The 18583-nt window shown below is 37.0% G+C and overlaps 1 protein-coding gene across 6 annotated transcripts in view; it reads right to left on the bottom strand.

Annotated features, from left to right (window-relative positions):
• Positions 1-18583, bottom strand: part of HACE1 (HECT domain and ankyrin repeat containing E3 ubiquitin protein ligase 1) — a 54220-nt gene that overhangs the window by 17358 nt on the left and 18279 nt on the right. For 4 of the 6 annotated variants that reach the window (XM_063329872.1, XM_063329873.1, XM_063329877.1 and 1 more), the window contains 8 exons: positions 16927-17033; positions 12788-13034; positions 6452-6798; positions 3453-3521; positions 2687-2774; positions 794-905; positions 604-701; positions 319-406 (listed from right to left, as the gene is read on the bottom strand). In XM_063329872.1, coding sequence (XP_063185942.1) covers positions 319-406; positions 604-701; positions 794-905; positions 2687-2774; positions 3453-3521; positions 6452-6798; positions 12788-13034; positions 16927-17033 — 1156 coding nt within the window. The remainder of the gene's footprint in view (positions 1-318; positions 407-603; positions 702-793; positions 906-2686; positions 2775-3452; positions 3522-6451; positions 6799-12787; positions 13035-16926; positions 17034-18583) is intronic. The other 2 variants (XM_063329874.1, XM_063329875.1) reach the window with 1 other exon arrangement.

Raw genomic sequence — 18583 nt, 5'->3', positions numbered from 1 at the left:
CTTTCTATACTACTCTCAAAGTGTTACGGCCTTCTACTACCAGGCAGAAATAGCATGGGCTCATTAAAACCAACTACTCATTCTCCTCTTAGAAAAAAGAGGACAAAATCAAGGAAACATCAAATTAAGAAAAATACTTCTTCTGTAGTTATAAAAATGTACAGTAGATCACTTCTCTATATGAGATCAATGCTGTTGGTGTTGCTTTTAAAAAGTAACAATCATATTCTGAAACCAATTAAGTGGCTTTTTTCTTGGATTATAAAAACGCTTTTATGAAAGACACCCTAAAATCAGGTTAAAAAAAGGCAGACATACCATCAGCTGACTGGGTAAATAAGGCATAATCTGGGTTAACTATTTCACTGGATAAGATATCAAACCACTCACGCACCACACCCTGCCCCTGCATGTCAAAAGAATAAAACATATTAGTACATAGAATTTTCACTGCACAAACAGTTATGCTGGGTAACCACATATTCCTTAATAAAGTATAAAAGTTATTTTCAATTAGGATTTAGTTCTAAATAATACTTGTGAAAGCAAATTAGTATTTACCTATATAAATACCATAAAGGAAAATCATGCAGTTTTACCCACCATGCCTTCTTCTCCATGAAATCTCACAGCAATCCCCTGCTTCAGTTTTGCACAATTTGCTTTAGACACAACTTCACAGCTACTCCTAAAAATAGAATCTAAATACAAAGCACCGATTAATTTTTTTATCTTAATTCATTATATTTCAATGTATTTCAAAGATACAGGACTTCCATTTATAACACTATACCTCTGTGAACCAAAAGGATGTCATTTTCATTGACAGGCCTGTGCACCATGTCCGAATCTGGCTGCCCGGCATGCAGATGTTCATAGAACCATTCACAGCGATCTTTAAATGGCTACGAAACAAGGGGTAAACCACATTACATAGATGCATTCAACTGAGTAATTCCTCTCTCTAAGCATGACTAGAAAACAGTTATGCATATTTCTCAATTCATTTTTGAGATGTGCAGAGATACTCAGTGGTGCTACCTCAATATCCTATAAAATATTTTGGAAAGAGGAAAGGACTAGACATGCCCTTGAGTGCTTGCTGAAACCTGGTATGCAGAAACACTAGACCATCAGTTATCCAGAAATAGCTATTGGAGTTCACCATGCAGTAGAAAAGCAGCACAGAACTTCTTCCAGGTTAGTGGGGGGAAGGACTCTAGATAAGAAGCAATTCACTGGTTTCTGTAACACTACTGAATATCAGCCACAGCTGAGCACAGAGGCACAAGTGATATAAACAAGTTACATTTGTAGTAAAGTTCATTGGCAATAAAAAAGAGCCCAAAGGAACCAAAAACCTTCCAAAGCAATTCCTAGGTGAGAAGGCCCTAGCTTTTTTGATTCAGCGTTTAGATTGGTATTTTGCAGTACTTTTGATACAGGTATGACACAAGTATGGCCTCTTTGATCTATCGATTCATGTCACATACTTTGAATTGATCTGCCAAACAGGGTACCAGCTCTCAAGTTCTCTTCATTATTCATAGGTAATGAATTTCAGAAATAAACATTTCAACCAAAGAATACGTAAACAATACCTCTACACCATGTCCTAAAACCACAACCAGATTACCAAAAACAATGTACATTTAAAAACAAAGGCATAGTACTGTTCACAACTAAAGAAATAAAGCTTTTGGAACAGACCCTCCACAATTATTTGGGGGGTGGTGGCGGGGTTCTGGTTGGTTAGAGGAGTTTTACCTTTGTTTTGAGCAAATTCTGTCATTGATCAAAATATTTTAATATATGAAACCTTTCTCATAGAGAACAAAGCAAAAGTATACCAGTGAGTGTTAAACGAAGGAGTTCCAAATAGCTCATTATTGCCCAAAGATCATCTTCATTTGTGATAGAACAAATGCACAGCTCTGTCTCTGAGCTACATGTAGACAATCACAACCTTTTAAAGATAAGTGATGAAAACACAGCAGAAGCTTAACGCTACAGAGTTATGTAAAGTAGCAGACTTCCATACAGGGGTTTGCCTGCTATTTTTTCCACTTAACTGCACTAGTCTTCCCTAGAGTAACTCTTCAGTCTTGAATTCATGTTCTGTGTTAAACTGAGAAGTGAGTTTAGGTTATGCAAGACATCAGAATTTTACTCAAAAACATCCCAATCAAACAAAAGGAAATGGCAGGAAACAGAGTAAAGGATAACAAGACAACTCGATGTTTCACTGAAGGAGCTGCTGCTAATTAACTAGGGCCAAATCAACTAATAGTGATGCATTTATCCTCTGGTTTGTCTCAAAATGTAAGTCAACTACGGAAAAAGCACAACATTTTAAAGATCAACATATTAGATGTGCACAAATAGATTTAATAATAGAAAGTTAACTCTGTTTAACTGAAAGTTGGACTTGTAAGACATAGTTAACATTGGTCATCCCAAATGGACTTACACATGTATTTTAAAGAATGAGAAGTACAGAAATCTGGCTGCCATGTCTGTTTAATCTGATTTTTCAACATTGCAGATTCAGAAGCACTGTAGGCCACACTTAGTTCTTCCAACCTCCCCAAATGGATTTTTTTTTTTAAAGAAGTATTATTATTATTAAATAAAACACCCTCTTTATATTCATAAAAGTCGTAACTAAGCATCTCCTCACACTTACCTGAGCTTTTATGATGTGCATAAATCTGGACATTAGTTCAGGACATTCAAGAAGAAAATGAAAGTGATCAAAAATTATTTTGGGATTCCTGAAAGAAAAATAGGTTAGAAGCCTGTTAGTCAGAGATCTAATAATAATGCTTCACAATACACAAAGTCTACATAAAGAGACAACGCACTCTAGTCATATAAAAAAAGTTCCAGTAGACTCTTCTATTTTGTAATGTTTTCCTACTTCTTGTTTCCAAATGACTTATACTACCTCATCCTTTGAGCATGGAGGATTACAAGCAGCTCTCCAGACAGAAGCAAGGTTATGAACTGAGCAATCCCAGAGAAACTCCGGAAACAGCCAAGTGTACAAAGATGGTTTAGACTCCTTTAAGAAGTCATTAAGTATAACACATTTGAGGAAGAATTAAATTTTTCATCTGCCTCAAAAGGGAAGGCTTTATTTGGAACAAAGATGAGGAAAGAATCCATTAATGAAATTGTTCCGCTGCTATGTGAGAAACAGTTTGTTCACAAAATCTCACAGAATCTTACATAACGATTGCTTATATATGTGGAAGAGTTCATTTAAGCCCGAGCTCTAAATCATTAATACACACTCCCTTCAATCTGGCAGGACCATTAAAGTGCATATGGTACATATGTCACAACAATAACCTAAAAATACAACTCAGTAACAAGGAAAATATGAGTTCGAAATATTTTGGGAAAAGAAAAAAAAAGAAATTAGAAACTCTGTATTTCTTGAAGCTTACCGGTTAACAAAACACTTAAGGACATCATCATGTTTACAGACAAATTCTATAAAACGAGGTGATGTCATCCTGTTAAAAGAAAATCATAAGATGCTTTTGGTTAATGAAGTTGAAAAGAATTTGAATTACATAAATTGCTGATCCTTTTTAATAAAATACTATGCAAATAGAAACCGATGTTGTTCAACTAGTGAATCATGAAACTAAATACTCAGCAGCATTAAGATTTCATAATAAACTAATAGAAAAGGCAAAAACACCAACAATCAAGAAGGTCAAGCAGCCTGCCCACTAACTGTTACTAACTATGTGAACAAAATAAGCTCAAACTAATGGAGATACACATTTTTCTATTGAATCTTTCCACCTTTCAATACAACAGTGGAAGCACATATACGGAAGGACTGATGTTATACGCACAGTATACTATATTCTTGTTCATTGTATAAAACTCCCACGAAAAACCTTGTAAATTGTGGTAAGTAAGAAAAAGAGCCAGGAAGAAATATCATTACAAACTTAAACTTAATAATGGGGGGCAAGGTGGTATTTAATGGCTTTGTGAAATAACAAAGCTACTTGCCGGGCAAGCGTCTCATACACTATTATAGAATTTTATTTTTTCTCCTAGATAGATAGAGAACAAGGGAAGGATTAACATGGCTGCAAATTTTACTCCATTTATTTACATCTATGTTCTGCATTTTTTTTAAAAAGCAAAATTCTGATTTGGATCCTTTAGTTTCAGCAAAAGCTAATGAATACTTGCAAACAAGGATAAAACCCTCTCATCAAGTGCCCTGAAAGGTTATGAAAAATAGTAGAACTGTTCCTGTTCCCAACACCAACTTAGACAAGAGCTGCTCATTTTCTGTAAAACAACTGAGCTATTTTTCTTCTCTCCCTTACTGTTTTGAAGAAACAAGCCTTGCCGTATCATTCCACTCATCCACACAAAAAACAAACAAGCAAATAAAACCTTCCATAGATCAAATACGAACTTTGTAAACACTATTCTGGTCTGAAAGATAACCTGAAAATATTAAACAACTTAAAGAGAGTCTTTCTTCCCCAAAAGGCAGTGAACTCTCTCTACCTGTAAGCTGACACACAAGCTGTAAGGTGCAATATACAGAGAAAAAAAAAAAACACCTTAGCATACACTTGTCAGTTTTGATGCTGAAAACTTGGAACATTGTATTTCAGTATACTAACTCAGAATGTCTAGATTCAATATCAGCATTGGCAGAGGAAAAGCAATCATGGCAAGTAAAAGAAAATAACATCAGTAATTCAAATGTTAACCAGCTGATTTTCCATTTAAGCATGAAATGCCATCTTTATGGCATGAATATTAGGAACAATGGAAAACTATGAGCTCTGTTTACTCTCCTCCATTAAACATAAAGACATTCAAATCTAAAATTAGAGCCATTTTAAATTATTTTGTCTGAAAATGTCATTTGCTATAATTTCAAGTGTTATTTGAAGATGGCAGCAGTATTGAGTTACACCCTTGTGCCATTTACTCCTATTAATATGAAAACTTCAGTAAGTCTCAGATCTTTGTACTTCTCTAGGCAGTTCTGAAAAGCCCTAAAGCAACACAGAATTCAGGTGTGCTCTGCCATACTTTCCTGCATCCCAGGGAGTTCTCCCACTTGTCACTGAAACCTTCTTACTCTCCTGGCTTCTAGGATAACAACTCTCAATTAAACTTACATAGTAACCACGGGAGTTCTCCCTAACCTGAAGCATAAATTATGCATAGGGACAGACTCACTGGGTAAGGTCCATCAGAGAGTCACCCGGACACAGGGAGACAGTCACCTCTCCAATTGAATTTTGGTATAGAGAAATAAAGCTGGGGGGGGGGCGCGGAATGGGACACACTGTAGTTAATCACTTCTATAAACAGTTCTGCTTTTCATTTGGCTGCTATAAATAATTACTGTCATTTTATCTTAGCAATGTTTGATGGACATTTCAAGGGAAATGGCTATCCAGCAATCCTTTTTTCAAGGTGGAGTAAAACTAAAAGTGAAAGTACTGAGGTGCTCATGGAATGTGCTGAACCCCAGATCATCTTCCAGAGTGTCCACAGAGGGGTTTGCCCCAGACAAACAGTACTGACCGACTTGAAAGCTTTTATTCCACTAGGTCTGGCAGAAAAGAAAAACCCTTACAGTGGCTGGGAATAACCAAGAGTTGCCATGTAGTGGGAACCTTGCTTCCAGATTCCTTAGGAAGCTTGTAATACCACCATACTTGCCTAATCCTCCACTCAAGAGGGTCAAAGGATCCTTTCCTTGCAAGCTCACAAATATAACCCATAACAACCTTGGGCAGACTAAGCTCTCAGTTAAAGTGGACATGCTTTTTTTCTTTTTAAACCAGATACTGATTGTATTAAATTTACCTAAGTTGTAGTACCTGTTCCACACAAAGCTATGTTTGCCAACACAGCACAGAACTCCAAGTGAGCATTACTTTGCAATTAAACTCTACTTGTTATAAACTTCTCCAATATAGCCAAACAAGTTTTGCCCCAGCTGCCATTTTCATACACAAAGAAAATTTGCATTTTTTTCTGAGCTTATAGCTGTTGTTGGATAATCACATTAAATTTAGGGATAATTTCACATTAAGCACCAACAGCAAGAACAGCTAAGTTTCAAGAGATCAAAATTAGGTTACCTGCAAGTAACCATGGCCATCTTTGTAGCCTACAAAGAGCCATTAGACATTCAATATGAAATCTGCCCCAACGCAGCCACGTTCATAGGCAGCAGCAATATGGAACATTTGCCATGCTGTTTGCTACCATTAAAACCAGAAGAAAAAAAAAATCATTCAAATAATTGAACTAGTGAAAGCATTAAAAAGCATATCCTTGACTGTCACTAATATCATCTAGTCAGCACCAACATTCTGCCAAGAAAGCATACATGATATTTGAATGGTAACAGTTTGGGTAATAAACAGGATCCCCTCCTTACCCCTGAGGCATCTGACAGGAGCAGCACATATAAAAGGCTTGAATGACAGCACTTAGCCTGTTTGCTGTCATGGAGATAACATCCTGGCAATCAGCACAAGCTTCCTGCTTCCCTGTAACATCAGTAACATCATATGTTTTTGACTCGCCAGCATCAGAGGATAGCTCTTCTCTGCCCTCAGTTCCTGCAGCAGCAAAGGAAGGTGTAGGAGAAGCATCCTGGTGATCTGGTCCTTTTTGCTTCAGTAAAATAGAAGTAATGTTGGCTGAGTCCCTTTTGTTTTTCATCAGCTCTGTGGCTATAAGAACAAGCCATTCATCTAGAGAATGCCAGAGCAGTTCCAACGGCTGCGATAAACACATGCAAAAATAGACAAAAAAGGAACATGTTGATATTAGATAATATTAATGATGTGATAATCCTCTTAAGGCAAATAAATATCATGCATATTTAAAAGCTTTAAATGATCCTTTAGTAGTCATGTTAGAGACAAGAGTCAAATACTCATAAAAAATTCTGTACTTGTAGCCATACAGCACAGAGAGAAAATTTCATATACAAGGAAAATAACCAAGCAGCAGACGGAATATATAAAATAATTTAGAAAGGGTGAAATACTGAACTATTTAACCAAGTTTGGCTTCACAGTTGTTACACAGCACACTACTGCAGTCAAGCAGAGACAATAATACACTTGTCAAGTTTCCAGAACAAGAACACGTCAGTTCTTTGTTAGGGTCCTGGCCAAAGAAGCTCCATGTACCAGGTAGATGGAGCAAATCCCAGAAAACACCACTGAGACTCAGACTCATGCACCCATCTAGTGTTATGTGCTTTATGCACAGTGTGAGCTCATACAACTCATTTTGATAGTATCTCAGATGTCTTAGAGTAGCAAAATATCTCAAATGTCTTAGAAATAGCAACAAGTATCAGTAGAATCACAGATCAGTTTTCAAAGCCATAAATTTTATTTGAACAAAGTCATTCTTTATTCATTACCGCCAGCTTAAAAACAATACAATCGAAACCTGGTACAACTCCATCACTACACATATGCTCTGAGGTGCCTTCTACAGAGGAGAGAAAGGGCTGAGAGACCTGTGGCTGTCTCACAGGCATTTCAAAAAACACAAGGGCTGACTGTGCTGTCCCTTAATGCTGTTTGAGGGGACATTTCACAAGCATACAGTCTAGTGAGCACAGGAATGTGTATATCCCACAGGGAGGCAATTCTGGCTCAAGCCTTTCATAGCATTCCAAAACTAAGAGTGAGCTTCTAAATGCACTCCTTTTTACATACATTACTATTACATCAACATTTTTCACCAATTAAAGCATTCAAAGACTTAGCAGATATTGAAAATTATGTTCTCATCTTCTAAAATTGCCTTTAAAAACCAAGAGCTATTTGCAGAACAGCATACCAGAAGCCTGCACTACCTGGAGCGCTGTCAGTACACCTAATAGTGACACGCTCGCAGTACACAATAAATTGCTTGTCGTAAAAGCTGCGTATTAAAACATTCTGTTGAAATTTACCATTAAAAAATTTCTAGTTTTTCCCCAATAAGAAGTTTGGGGAAAGCCAGCCTGATCTCTAAGACTGGTAGGCTTTGCTCAACATACTGTATGATACTCATTTAATCCTTGTACTCCTTGTGACCACACATTTCTCTAGATGCTGATCTGAATACCTCCAGTGTAGGCACCATTTTCTACACAAACGTCTGCCATACAGGATCGAGTTAGCTTCTTTCCAAGCTACCTGGTTTTTCTACCTAGCAGATCTTCACCTCAAAACATGATGTAGATAAACTTTCTAATGGAAAATAGGATTCATTGAATACATGGAAGAACTGAAATGCAACTGTGTTCTTTACATGTAAAGCATGAGAAACTAGGTAGTTATTTACTAGAATATGAAATGTAGTTTTCTTCTCTCAAACTTTGCAATGCCTAGCTTGCCAGACACCATTTTTCTGCTGATAGCTTTTATTATAGTGTTATATTTATAGTGTTTTATCTTTTATTTCCCACAGACTTAGCAAGCCTTTCAGAACTCTCACAACTGATTTGTGTTTTTCCAAAGCTAGTTTTTCACAGATTCTAATCACAAACTCATTCAGAAGTGTAGTCAAGCATAGAGACTTCAACATTTCACTTTCTTTTATTCTAGTCTAACTTCAAGATATAAAGCACTCCTCTAAACATTGCCCACCACCTCCATATCCATGTCTGTCAGCATTTTATGTTAGTATGCACGATCAGACCTTTTCAAGCACAATATGGACATATTCAATCAAACCATTAGCACGTTTTTTTCAAAACTACAAGTCAGCATTTTTCACTCGATTCTTACCATGAACTGCATGTTAAACACAACCCTCAACTTAACCTTCAGTTTTCATATCTCACACTTCAGAAAAGTTTCTTTGGAATTATACACCTGAGTCTGATCAAGTGCTAAGCTTTTACAGCTGCACACCTCATCTCTCAAATGCGAGGATTTAGCTACGCAATTCCTTCCTCTTTACCCATCTAGAAAGCAAGACACTAGAAATCAAACCCATATTCAAACTGCAACATTGGAGCAAGATCTTTTGCCCGGTGAGATAGTTGGTCTTTTAAGGCACAGGGAACAGGAGATCACTAGTCCGTGAAGTGATTGTGTCACAGCAGAGAAGTCAATTCAATTCTAGAAAAGAATCTTAGTATTGGAAATGAGAGAAAAGAGTTACGGGCTTCCCAACTTTGTCCAACTAGAGAGGGAGATTTTGCAACAAGTTTCCCTGATATGTGATCAAGCTGAACACCAACTGGAAGAGCAATACATGAAAAAGCAATAAATGTAAGCCTGGTCAAAATTACTATTCACAAAGTTTCTCACTGGTAGAATCTCATCTGAGTTAGCAGTAGTTTCTTTCAAGATTGGGTGTCTAAATTCAATAACTATTTTGTTTCTTGCAAGATCAGCACAAGAGTGTATCTTAATTAGCTAATGTTTCCACTTTACAGCATTTGGATAGGCCTGAATTGACCAGGCCTGTAATGAATTACATACAGGGAACTTCAGTAAAGCAAAGACGGCCCTGTGATTTTCTTGTCCTTGTCAAGCAATAACATTCATCAGTAGCCTCAGATCAAGATATAGTCACATTTTCAATCCCTTCCACATTATATTACAGTGACAACTCTTCAAAATACGTTCAATCAGTATACTAACACAGAAAATCTTAACAAAGCATTAAGGAAGAAGTCAGAAGAAAGATTTTATTTCTTATACTGGATAAAACATGTTTTTGCACCAGCTTTTTAAAAGGAGTTGTGAAATACACCTTTAAAGGTCATCAGGTACAGATATATTTGGACTCAATGGGAGTGTATTCAGAAGGAAAGAGAACAAGCCTTTACACCCTGCAATAAGGCCTGATCATGTTCCTCTGCATATCCCACAAGGGTACCACAAGACAGAACTCCTGCCACTGCTACCCTCAGTCCTCCGCAGATAAAAGTTTCTAACTCCATTCTTGACAGAAGACATCATTGAACAATAGATTAGTTTCCTATACAGTAAAGAAAGACAATATTGAGAGGTCCTCACTTGCACAAATAAACAGCATTCAAAGTGGGTGATGACCTGTATCACCTTCTTGTGCTCTAGAAAGTACTCAAGATCTTACATGGGACATGAACAAGCAGTCTGAAAGACTTGGTTTTCCCCATAAAACCTGTATCAAAATTCAAGTTATCTGCAACATTTATCCCCACAAGTGAATTTTAAGATCACCAGCAAATTCCAATTTAAAGCTACTTGCCGCTAAAATTTCCAATATGGATCTCAAATTTAAAATCTTTAAGTTCCATGTTGACTTTTTTAATACAGATTTAACTCCCATTTTGGGGTAGCAACCTCAGTGGTTTCCTTAATGGTCTGTACTAAACAGTCACACAGCCTATATTCAAGAAAACTCAAATAAAACAAAAAAGCAGAAAAGGAGTTCTGTTCCACTGACCTGCAGGTCCCACATGCAAGTACTGGTACCAATGAAGACACGTAACTGCCAGGTCAAGTAGCCTCCATATCATTGTAATAATCTAGAGAGAGAGTGGGCTTTTTCCGCCCTTCTCCCAAAAGGGATCATCACAACTATGTTTTCAAGAGAAGGCCAAAAAAGAAAAACGAAAGGGAAGGTAGGAAAAAGAGAGAACAGGAAGTCACCCAATTGACTCAGCACTATGTCTCATCTCCCACTATCCAGTTACTGTAAATTCAGGGAAGAACAGGCTAATCCAACCGCAACTGAAGATTAACTCAGTGTTGCCAGAACAGTATGCCCCATTCCCAAACAAGAACAAGTTCTCAGCAGCAGTTTTGTATTTTTGAGTTCGAAGTTTAAATCAACCTTAAAAATACCACAAAGACAACAGTGACCCTAATGAAGGGCTGCCTCAGTTTTAATACTTCTAAAATAACTAAATTAAAATAATAGCAATAGTAATTTTTAAATCATCCTGATTTTGTTTTGTTAGCTAGTGCAACAATAGTATATATATTTTGCTCATTTTTTAAAAACATAAATGTTGTTTTTACATAATTAAGAATTACTGATATTTTCTGACACAACTGTGCCAGTTGTGTAATGTAAGTCTACCGCAAAAGACTTAGCTCCATACTAAATTGAGAAACAATTCTTTCAGCATACAAAGTAGTTTGAGCACACAGATAAGTGATTCTGCTGAAATACAATTTCCTTCGCAAATTGCAATTGAATGTTTTCATTTGTTCTATAGTGAGTTCTGAAGTGATCTGGAGTTGAAAAGCACAAAACCTTCAGGTTTGTTTTTTTTCCTTTTTGGGCTATGAGCAAACACAAAATGGAAGCAGATGAGGTCAGCTACTCCTAAAACCTTGAAGAAAAAAAGGTAGCAGAAAACCTACACAGAAAGGTAACAGAATAACTCACTGCAGACAGTTCCTGTAATAAATGCATTTAACATCTGCTTGTTATTTAATCTGGTATATTTAAACCAATCTTCATTAAAACTGTTAGACAATGCTGCCTGTAATAAAATTATTCTTGTGATTTGGATAGGGCTTTGTTTTTTGAAAATGGGAATTTGGTTAAACTCACACCAATCTAGCTCAACATATTTTAGTGAACAAGTCTAAAAGAAAATTATTACATCATTTACTGCAAAATGCATTACATTTTGCACACAGTATTTTTCATTCTTAAGCACGAGTTTTATTTTAGTTATATAAATCAATTAATTATTAAAACTATTTTGCTATCAGAAAAACAAATGTTTGTGCTTTTTGTTGTTTTTTTAAATAGTCTAATGCTTTCCTTCTTTCCAAGAGAAGAAATTTAAACAAAAACTGAGCTACTTAACTAAATATAGCTGGATATGATGACCCGATAAGGTCACCTTTCATGACCTTATCAATATACTTCGGTCTTAAAAGCCATTAGAAGTAACCCGAAGAACATATTAAATAAATGCAGTAATTTCAAAATACCATTTTCAGAACAACCTGAAAGAAATGCAAAGGTTAAGGAAAATTCTCACATTGGCATCTAAATTTGGTGATATGAACTGTGCCCTATAGAAGCATGGAGAGAGATGGGGGGGGGGGGGCGAAAAAAGGAGACTATCCTTCATCTCTTCTTATTTTGGTACTCTGAACAGTATGTCAGTTATATGCCCAGTGCAGATTGAGTGGCACGCAGGAAACTGGAACAGCATTACAGAAAGGCAAGCTATGATTTTCTACATAGGGACTTTCTACACTGACCCCTTCAGGAATTAAACATCTAAATGACAAGCACCTAAAGCAAGTGTTTGAAAACAGCTATAAATCAATAATCTTGTGAGGGTAGTAGTAAGCTGGTATGTCTCAAAGCATGTAAAAATAAAATTCAAGAACAACTTGGAAAAAAACTTCATGATCACAGTGAAAACAATTATCAGATTAAGAATTCAATTATTTCCATTTATCTTGTAAATGGGATAAAACTAAATGATTCCAAATGATTCTCCAAACACCATTCTGAAATTACATTAACACAATCTATATTAATATTATCACATTTTGAGAATACTACACTCTTAAATAAAATAATAGAAATAAAACCAAAGTTTACCAAAAACAGCTGAGTAAACTAAGCCTTCAACATCTAATAAACAATACATTAAACAAGAAATAAACAGAAATCATAAGATGGGATGTGCATCAGTGGTAAATGAATCCAATGGGAAAAAAAAATCATTAATGAGAAGGAAAGAGGTAGGCTTAACTTAAAAAGGGATAGGGACATCAACCAAACTTACTTCCTGTTCATGAGATGTCTGATAAATGAATGCATGCTTTGTGAAATTCATCTCTTTAACGTCTATCTTCCTAACAACATCATATACTTTTCTGACCTTGAACACCTGACTTCTTGGAGTTTTATTTCCATTGTAGCCCATGTCATTTCCATTACTGGGAGAGGATGGGCCAATGCGAAAGACATGGCAAAATATCCTCACGATCCTTAAGAGACTCTTCATTTGAGCTTCATAATTACTTGACAAGCTGGGGGAAGAAATGGAATATTTAAGTTTCTTTTCCTAGATGAAATAATTTAGTATATTAAGGAATAAACAATCTAATGGTAGGCCCTAAGAAACATACTTGAAAAAAAACCCTAAGCTTTAAACCCTAATGAATTTTAATTTTTCTTTCCTGTACCAGCCCCAAGCATCAAACATAAGCACTGTATTTTTATTAATACATACTCAAAATTTTAGTTAGAAGTGAAATAAGAGCAATCTTGCACAATAAGGAGAATCTTGCAAATACTTCATTTCTTTCTACAACCATGCACACTTCTTATGAACCACTGGTAAGATATTCAACTTACTACAGTAAGGATTTCGGTTTATGAAGTAAGGTTATCGATGCATGAAACAAATTGGGATACTCAGTTGAAAATGTTTTTCAATCCAGAAAAGACAGGATCCAAAGGTAAAAGTGTACTGAATAAACACATATGCTGCCACATCGCATCCTCAGCTGCCACATCGCATCCTCATCTAGCTACTATCCTAAATGCCCACTATGTCTCTCAATTAGACAATGGATCAGGATGGTAATTTTGGCACTGTTTCAACTCAAGAGAGGCATGATCTAAAAGATACTACATAAAAGCACCAGTATGCTTTTTATTTACACGATTAATATACTTAAAGTTTTATGCCTTCTTAACTGAACTGGCCAACACTGAACTCCGTACCAATACAGTGTAGAATCTGACATATTCGTGAGTTCATGCACAAGCAGAAATTTCTCCATCAAATTCAACTTAGTTTTCTCTCCTTAAACTCCAAGCAGTAAGAATTCTTCTATCTTGAACACATAAAAACTGCAAGAAATGGAAACTTTTTCTACTGAAGTCTACTCACTTATAAATATTACACAAGTGAGTACATATTCAATTCTATCCTTAAAGTACCTGCAACTTGCTTTTTAACTATAAGATCAGTATACACCAGAAAACTGACACCTTAGAGGATGCTGTAAACCTCTGATGCAATTACTAATCTATTAATTCACAAATCTGAAACATAGCTAGTTTAACATCATAGTACCTTTATCATGACTTCACTCTCCCTATGGTATAGCTAAAAGCAAAAGCCTTATCTGTTTACAGCACCACATTTTAATGACTGCCAGTGAGGTGTTTATTTAAAAAAGCCACACACTAAGAATTCTACCAAACTGACAAACAAAATACAACTATCTTGTCACAATTTAGACTTCAAACAGATTAAATTTTCAGTAAATCTAAATTAAGAAAAGAATACAAAAAGTAGACCATGCAAGAGTAGGAATGTTAAGTCTTCAACCAGGTAATGAAAATTCCCGGACTGGCAGGCTGTAATTATATTCCCAGAAGCTCTGGTCACATTCAGAAATAAGCATTTAGAAAAATCTTTGCTTGTATACCAAAAGAATCTACGAATACAAGAAGCTAACTCAAGAAGCTAACTTAAGTATTGGAAAAAAACCATTTCAATTGAGGTTTACCATCCCTCAGCAGCAGTGTTTTCCTGGTGAAATTTCAGTTTAAATTTCCTGGTCTCCAGGAAGAGGACTTACATAAACAGGAAAAAATTTAAAGTGCTCTTAACAGTTTACTGAAGCTTTTACTAGCAGATTTGTGAATATTCATCTAGGCCAAATCTGCACCAGCAAGACCAAATCATGTCATGCTACAATTATTTCTTGGAAAGAGGAAATACATGATGGAGGTAATGCTAACTGAACAGGCTCCTTGCTGGTGCTCAAGGCAGAAGTCCTCAGGCAGAAGCTTGGTGGCCCTCCTGGCTACCTGCTAGAAGCATTACAAAAAACAACTTAAGACACTTTCAAACTAAACAACCAACAAACCCAACAGCAATGGGCTGTGGGACAGCACCCAGGAAACTAACAGTGGTAATACTGGTTCAGCCATGCAAGAGTATCGTTATTGGAGGTTTTAATGTACAGAGTGCATTTTACATAGTGTTTGTTGGAAGGAGGAGGGAGCGGAAAGAGGCCCAAGCTCAAGAGTTCTATATTTACCAAGTACTACCTTCATCCTCCTTACATTAATAATAAAGCAACTGGTAAATACTTAGTTGGAACAGAGATTGAGGCCTCTGACAGGGAACAGAATTGGAGAGAACAGACACACAGTTTTTGTGAAACTGTTTCTTGTAATAGAAAAAGAAAATAATTCCATTTCCCTTGTGACACATTACAAAGTACCAAAGAGAAGTGGAGCAGCAAGAGTCCGCAGGACACCCTAAGTACAGGCATCTCTGGAAATGCCTGCCCATCTAATGCAATGCAATGCTTCCAACTCGTCTTCAGCCTCCGTTAGTCAACCCACATGCAGCAGTACAGGAGTACATACTGGCTCAAACTCAAAGACAGAACAGGCACATAGGTAGTGTTTCTACAGCTGTACCGAGGAAACATTGCTCAATACAGAGGAGCAATAACAGCAATAAATCAAATCTAAACACACAATAAGTTTAATTTACCTCTGAAGATACTGAAATAGAAATAAATACTGCCTCATACGATCTAATCCAGCTACCACAACTTCTGACAACATCCCCATACAAAGCAAGTTTGAAACTCTTTCCTGAAGAATTGTTTTACACTATTACAGTTTATTTGTGGGAGATCTATTGGCTCTAATGAACTCTGGAGACAAAAGGAATGCATTACAAGTTAAGCTGATTACACACTGAAGCCCAGCAACAGCTAAAGTTCTTCAAAAAGTTATCTTTGCAGTAACAAAATGTCATTAATACGTCTATGCGCTTTAACCCCAAACATTTGAAGGGTTTAAGTCTTTTATGCTCATTCACCGAGGTGAACACTCACCAGAACAACATTACGATGAACAAAGTCATGAATTTCCTGGCATTGTCTAGGAGTTCTGACCTGCTATCTACAAGCTCCATACAACTTTAACATGACTGATGGGGTGGGAAAATCCCACCTAAAACTAAGTATATATTATTTAGTATCCATTTAACTGATGGACTCCTTATGCCCTGGACGCAGTTGAAAAGAAGCATTCAAAGTCTTATTCCTCTACAACTATGCTGACATACCACCCCAGTTACGGAATACTCTCAAACCTCTCTTTTCCAAAAAGCCAGCCAGAACATGTCAGTAAGGAACTTCCACTCGCACTTTCAGGCTCTTGACCTCCTTCAGAAAAGATTTTCTTGGCTTCTAGTAAAGCATAAAGGTCAGAGCAAATTCAGCTAGCTATTGAAAACGCTAACATCTTAGTGGTATTCCAACAGATTACCAATGAGGCATTTTGCAAACACCCTCAAACAAATGCCACAGAAATTAGGAAGGTGTACTAGGAAAGTTATGCTTGCCTATTTTACGTGTTTCCCCAAGTAACCGCTCCTTGTGCTGCTGAGACAGCACACTGGTAGGTGAAATTTTTGGTCTCATATATTAGTAGCTATGGAAGGAAATCAGAGCCTGAAGTAACGGAAATAACTTCTGTTTGAAGTAACAGAAGTCTCCTCAAACATACAAAGAAAGCATGCAGAAAGCAAAGAAATGGAAGAGAAGAAAAGAGGAGAGAGGGGAAAAAAAGGAATTATCGGTAGTTGGCTAAAAAGCTTCCCCCTTCCTAGAGCTGATATAGCCAAACTAACCAAACAAAAAATACACTTCTCTGCAACTCAAGCTTCTAGGCACCAGCAGCTATACAAGGACACCAACTTTCTCTCTTGAAGTCCTCATGAATACACTGACCCAAACAGGCGCTGTCAAACAGAATCAGATTTGAGATCCATCTACTCCAACATGTGCCCAGCATCAGACAGTCTAGATTATTAAAACTATTCGGTAGCACTAACTACCAAGTGGCTTATCAACTTACTCATGATCCTCTCACACTTACCTAAGCAGTTTGTGACCATTTGTTGTAGCAACTTCAGCAAGACTTGTGAGAATTTTAAGATACTGGCTTTCACTCTGCTGAGACAAGTGTTCCAGAACTTGCCGCAACTGATACGTTAAAACAAAAGAAATTGCACAGTGTCATGGAGTGTTAGATCAACGTTTAATTTAGAACATTATCACCCAAGCATTAATATCCAGCAATACTAATGTATGTCTATATTATCCAACATGTAATCTAACTTCAGTTAATATTTCATTATAATTTACAAAGATTACTGAAAAGATATACATTCTAATCTCAATGTATGTACTATAGGATATGTAATACTATAGAATGCTATGAACACCGAATGCTTAACCATGTGTTATTAATTCATAAGAACAACTTATTTTCATCTGAAAAGTGAGTGGGATACACTTTCAACTTCTGAAAGCTAAGAGCATATTTTGAGTTTCACAATTCATAATTTACCTGTCTCCCCAATTCACTCCTCCATTAGTTTATGACACAGTGTAAATGAACCCTGGATCCTAGAGTCTGCTCTCACAACCTTCATTTTTGCTAAAGATACTGAACATCCTTCCTTGGATAAGAAGTCATATCCTGCTAATCAATAATTGTTATGATCACCCTCTTCTCAAAACTGCCCCTTTTTTTTTTTTGGCTAATACAATCACTTAGCTCACAAAGACTAGATGCTGCAAATGCCCAGACATGCCCTGCCTTCAGCTCCTTTGTTCTACACTTTTCTCTAGCCTAGACTTTTTTTTTTGCAGATGCATTAACTCTTCAGTGGCACTGCTCTTCATACATTCCTATCGTATCCTCATTTACTCTCTTCTCTCTCATTTTCAGAAAGTTCGGTAATCTTTCTCACAGAGTTGTAGAAAGGTGGAATGAAAAGGAATCTCACAAAGGTAATCTAGTCCAACACTCTGCCCCAAGGCAGGAGCACTTGTATCTGTGATCCAAACTGGCTTGCCCAATTTGCCTGCCTGGTTTTTAGATGTCTTCTACTCTGGAAGCCGTGCAGATTCCCTAAGTGATCTCTTAGAATCCCTCACTCTCCTTGACCACATGAAAGCTTTTCCTGAGGGTTCAGTTGAATCTGTAGCTACAAATGTGTAAGGCGATATCTTTCTGCCCGCAGTCTGTTGATAAGTTTTCCCGTTTGACACATTCAAAATGTGAGTCCCGACTTCCAACAAGCATCCTAGTCTCTTCGTATCACTTCTAAATCATATGAACTGGTCATTATCCAAGACTTTGGGCAGACCAGCTCAGACTTGGCCATAGAAAACCATACTGAAAATATGCTTCCATTTTGGCTATGAAGCTTAAATATACCAGGTATTATCTAATACATTTTGCATATAGCATCACAGGGTTGGAAGGGACCTCTGGAGATCATCTAGTCCAACCCCCCCCTGCCAGAGCAGGGTCACCCAGAGCAGGTTGCACAGGAATGTGTCCAGGCGGGTTTTGAATATCTCCAGAGGCGGAGACTCCACCACCTCTCTGGGCAGCCTGTTCCAGTGCTCTGCCACCCTCAAAGGAAAGAAGTTCCTCCTCATGTTTAGGTGGAACTTCCTATGCTCAACTTTGTGCCCATTACCTCTTGTCCTGTCACTGGGCACCACTGAAAAGAGCCTGG

This window comes from Chroicocephalus ridibundus, chromosome 3 (genome assembly GCF_963924245.1).
Source record: "Chroicocephalus ridibundus chromosome 3, bChrRid1.1, whole genome shotgun sequence".
Lineage (NCBI taxonomy): Eukaryota > Metazoa > Chordata > Aves > Charadriiformes > Laridae > Chroicocephalus > Chroicocephalus ridibundus.
Note: the sequence above shows the minus strand (reverse complement) of the source record. Positions and strands in the feature narration are given on the sequence as shown.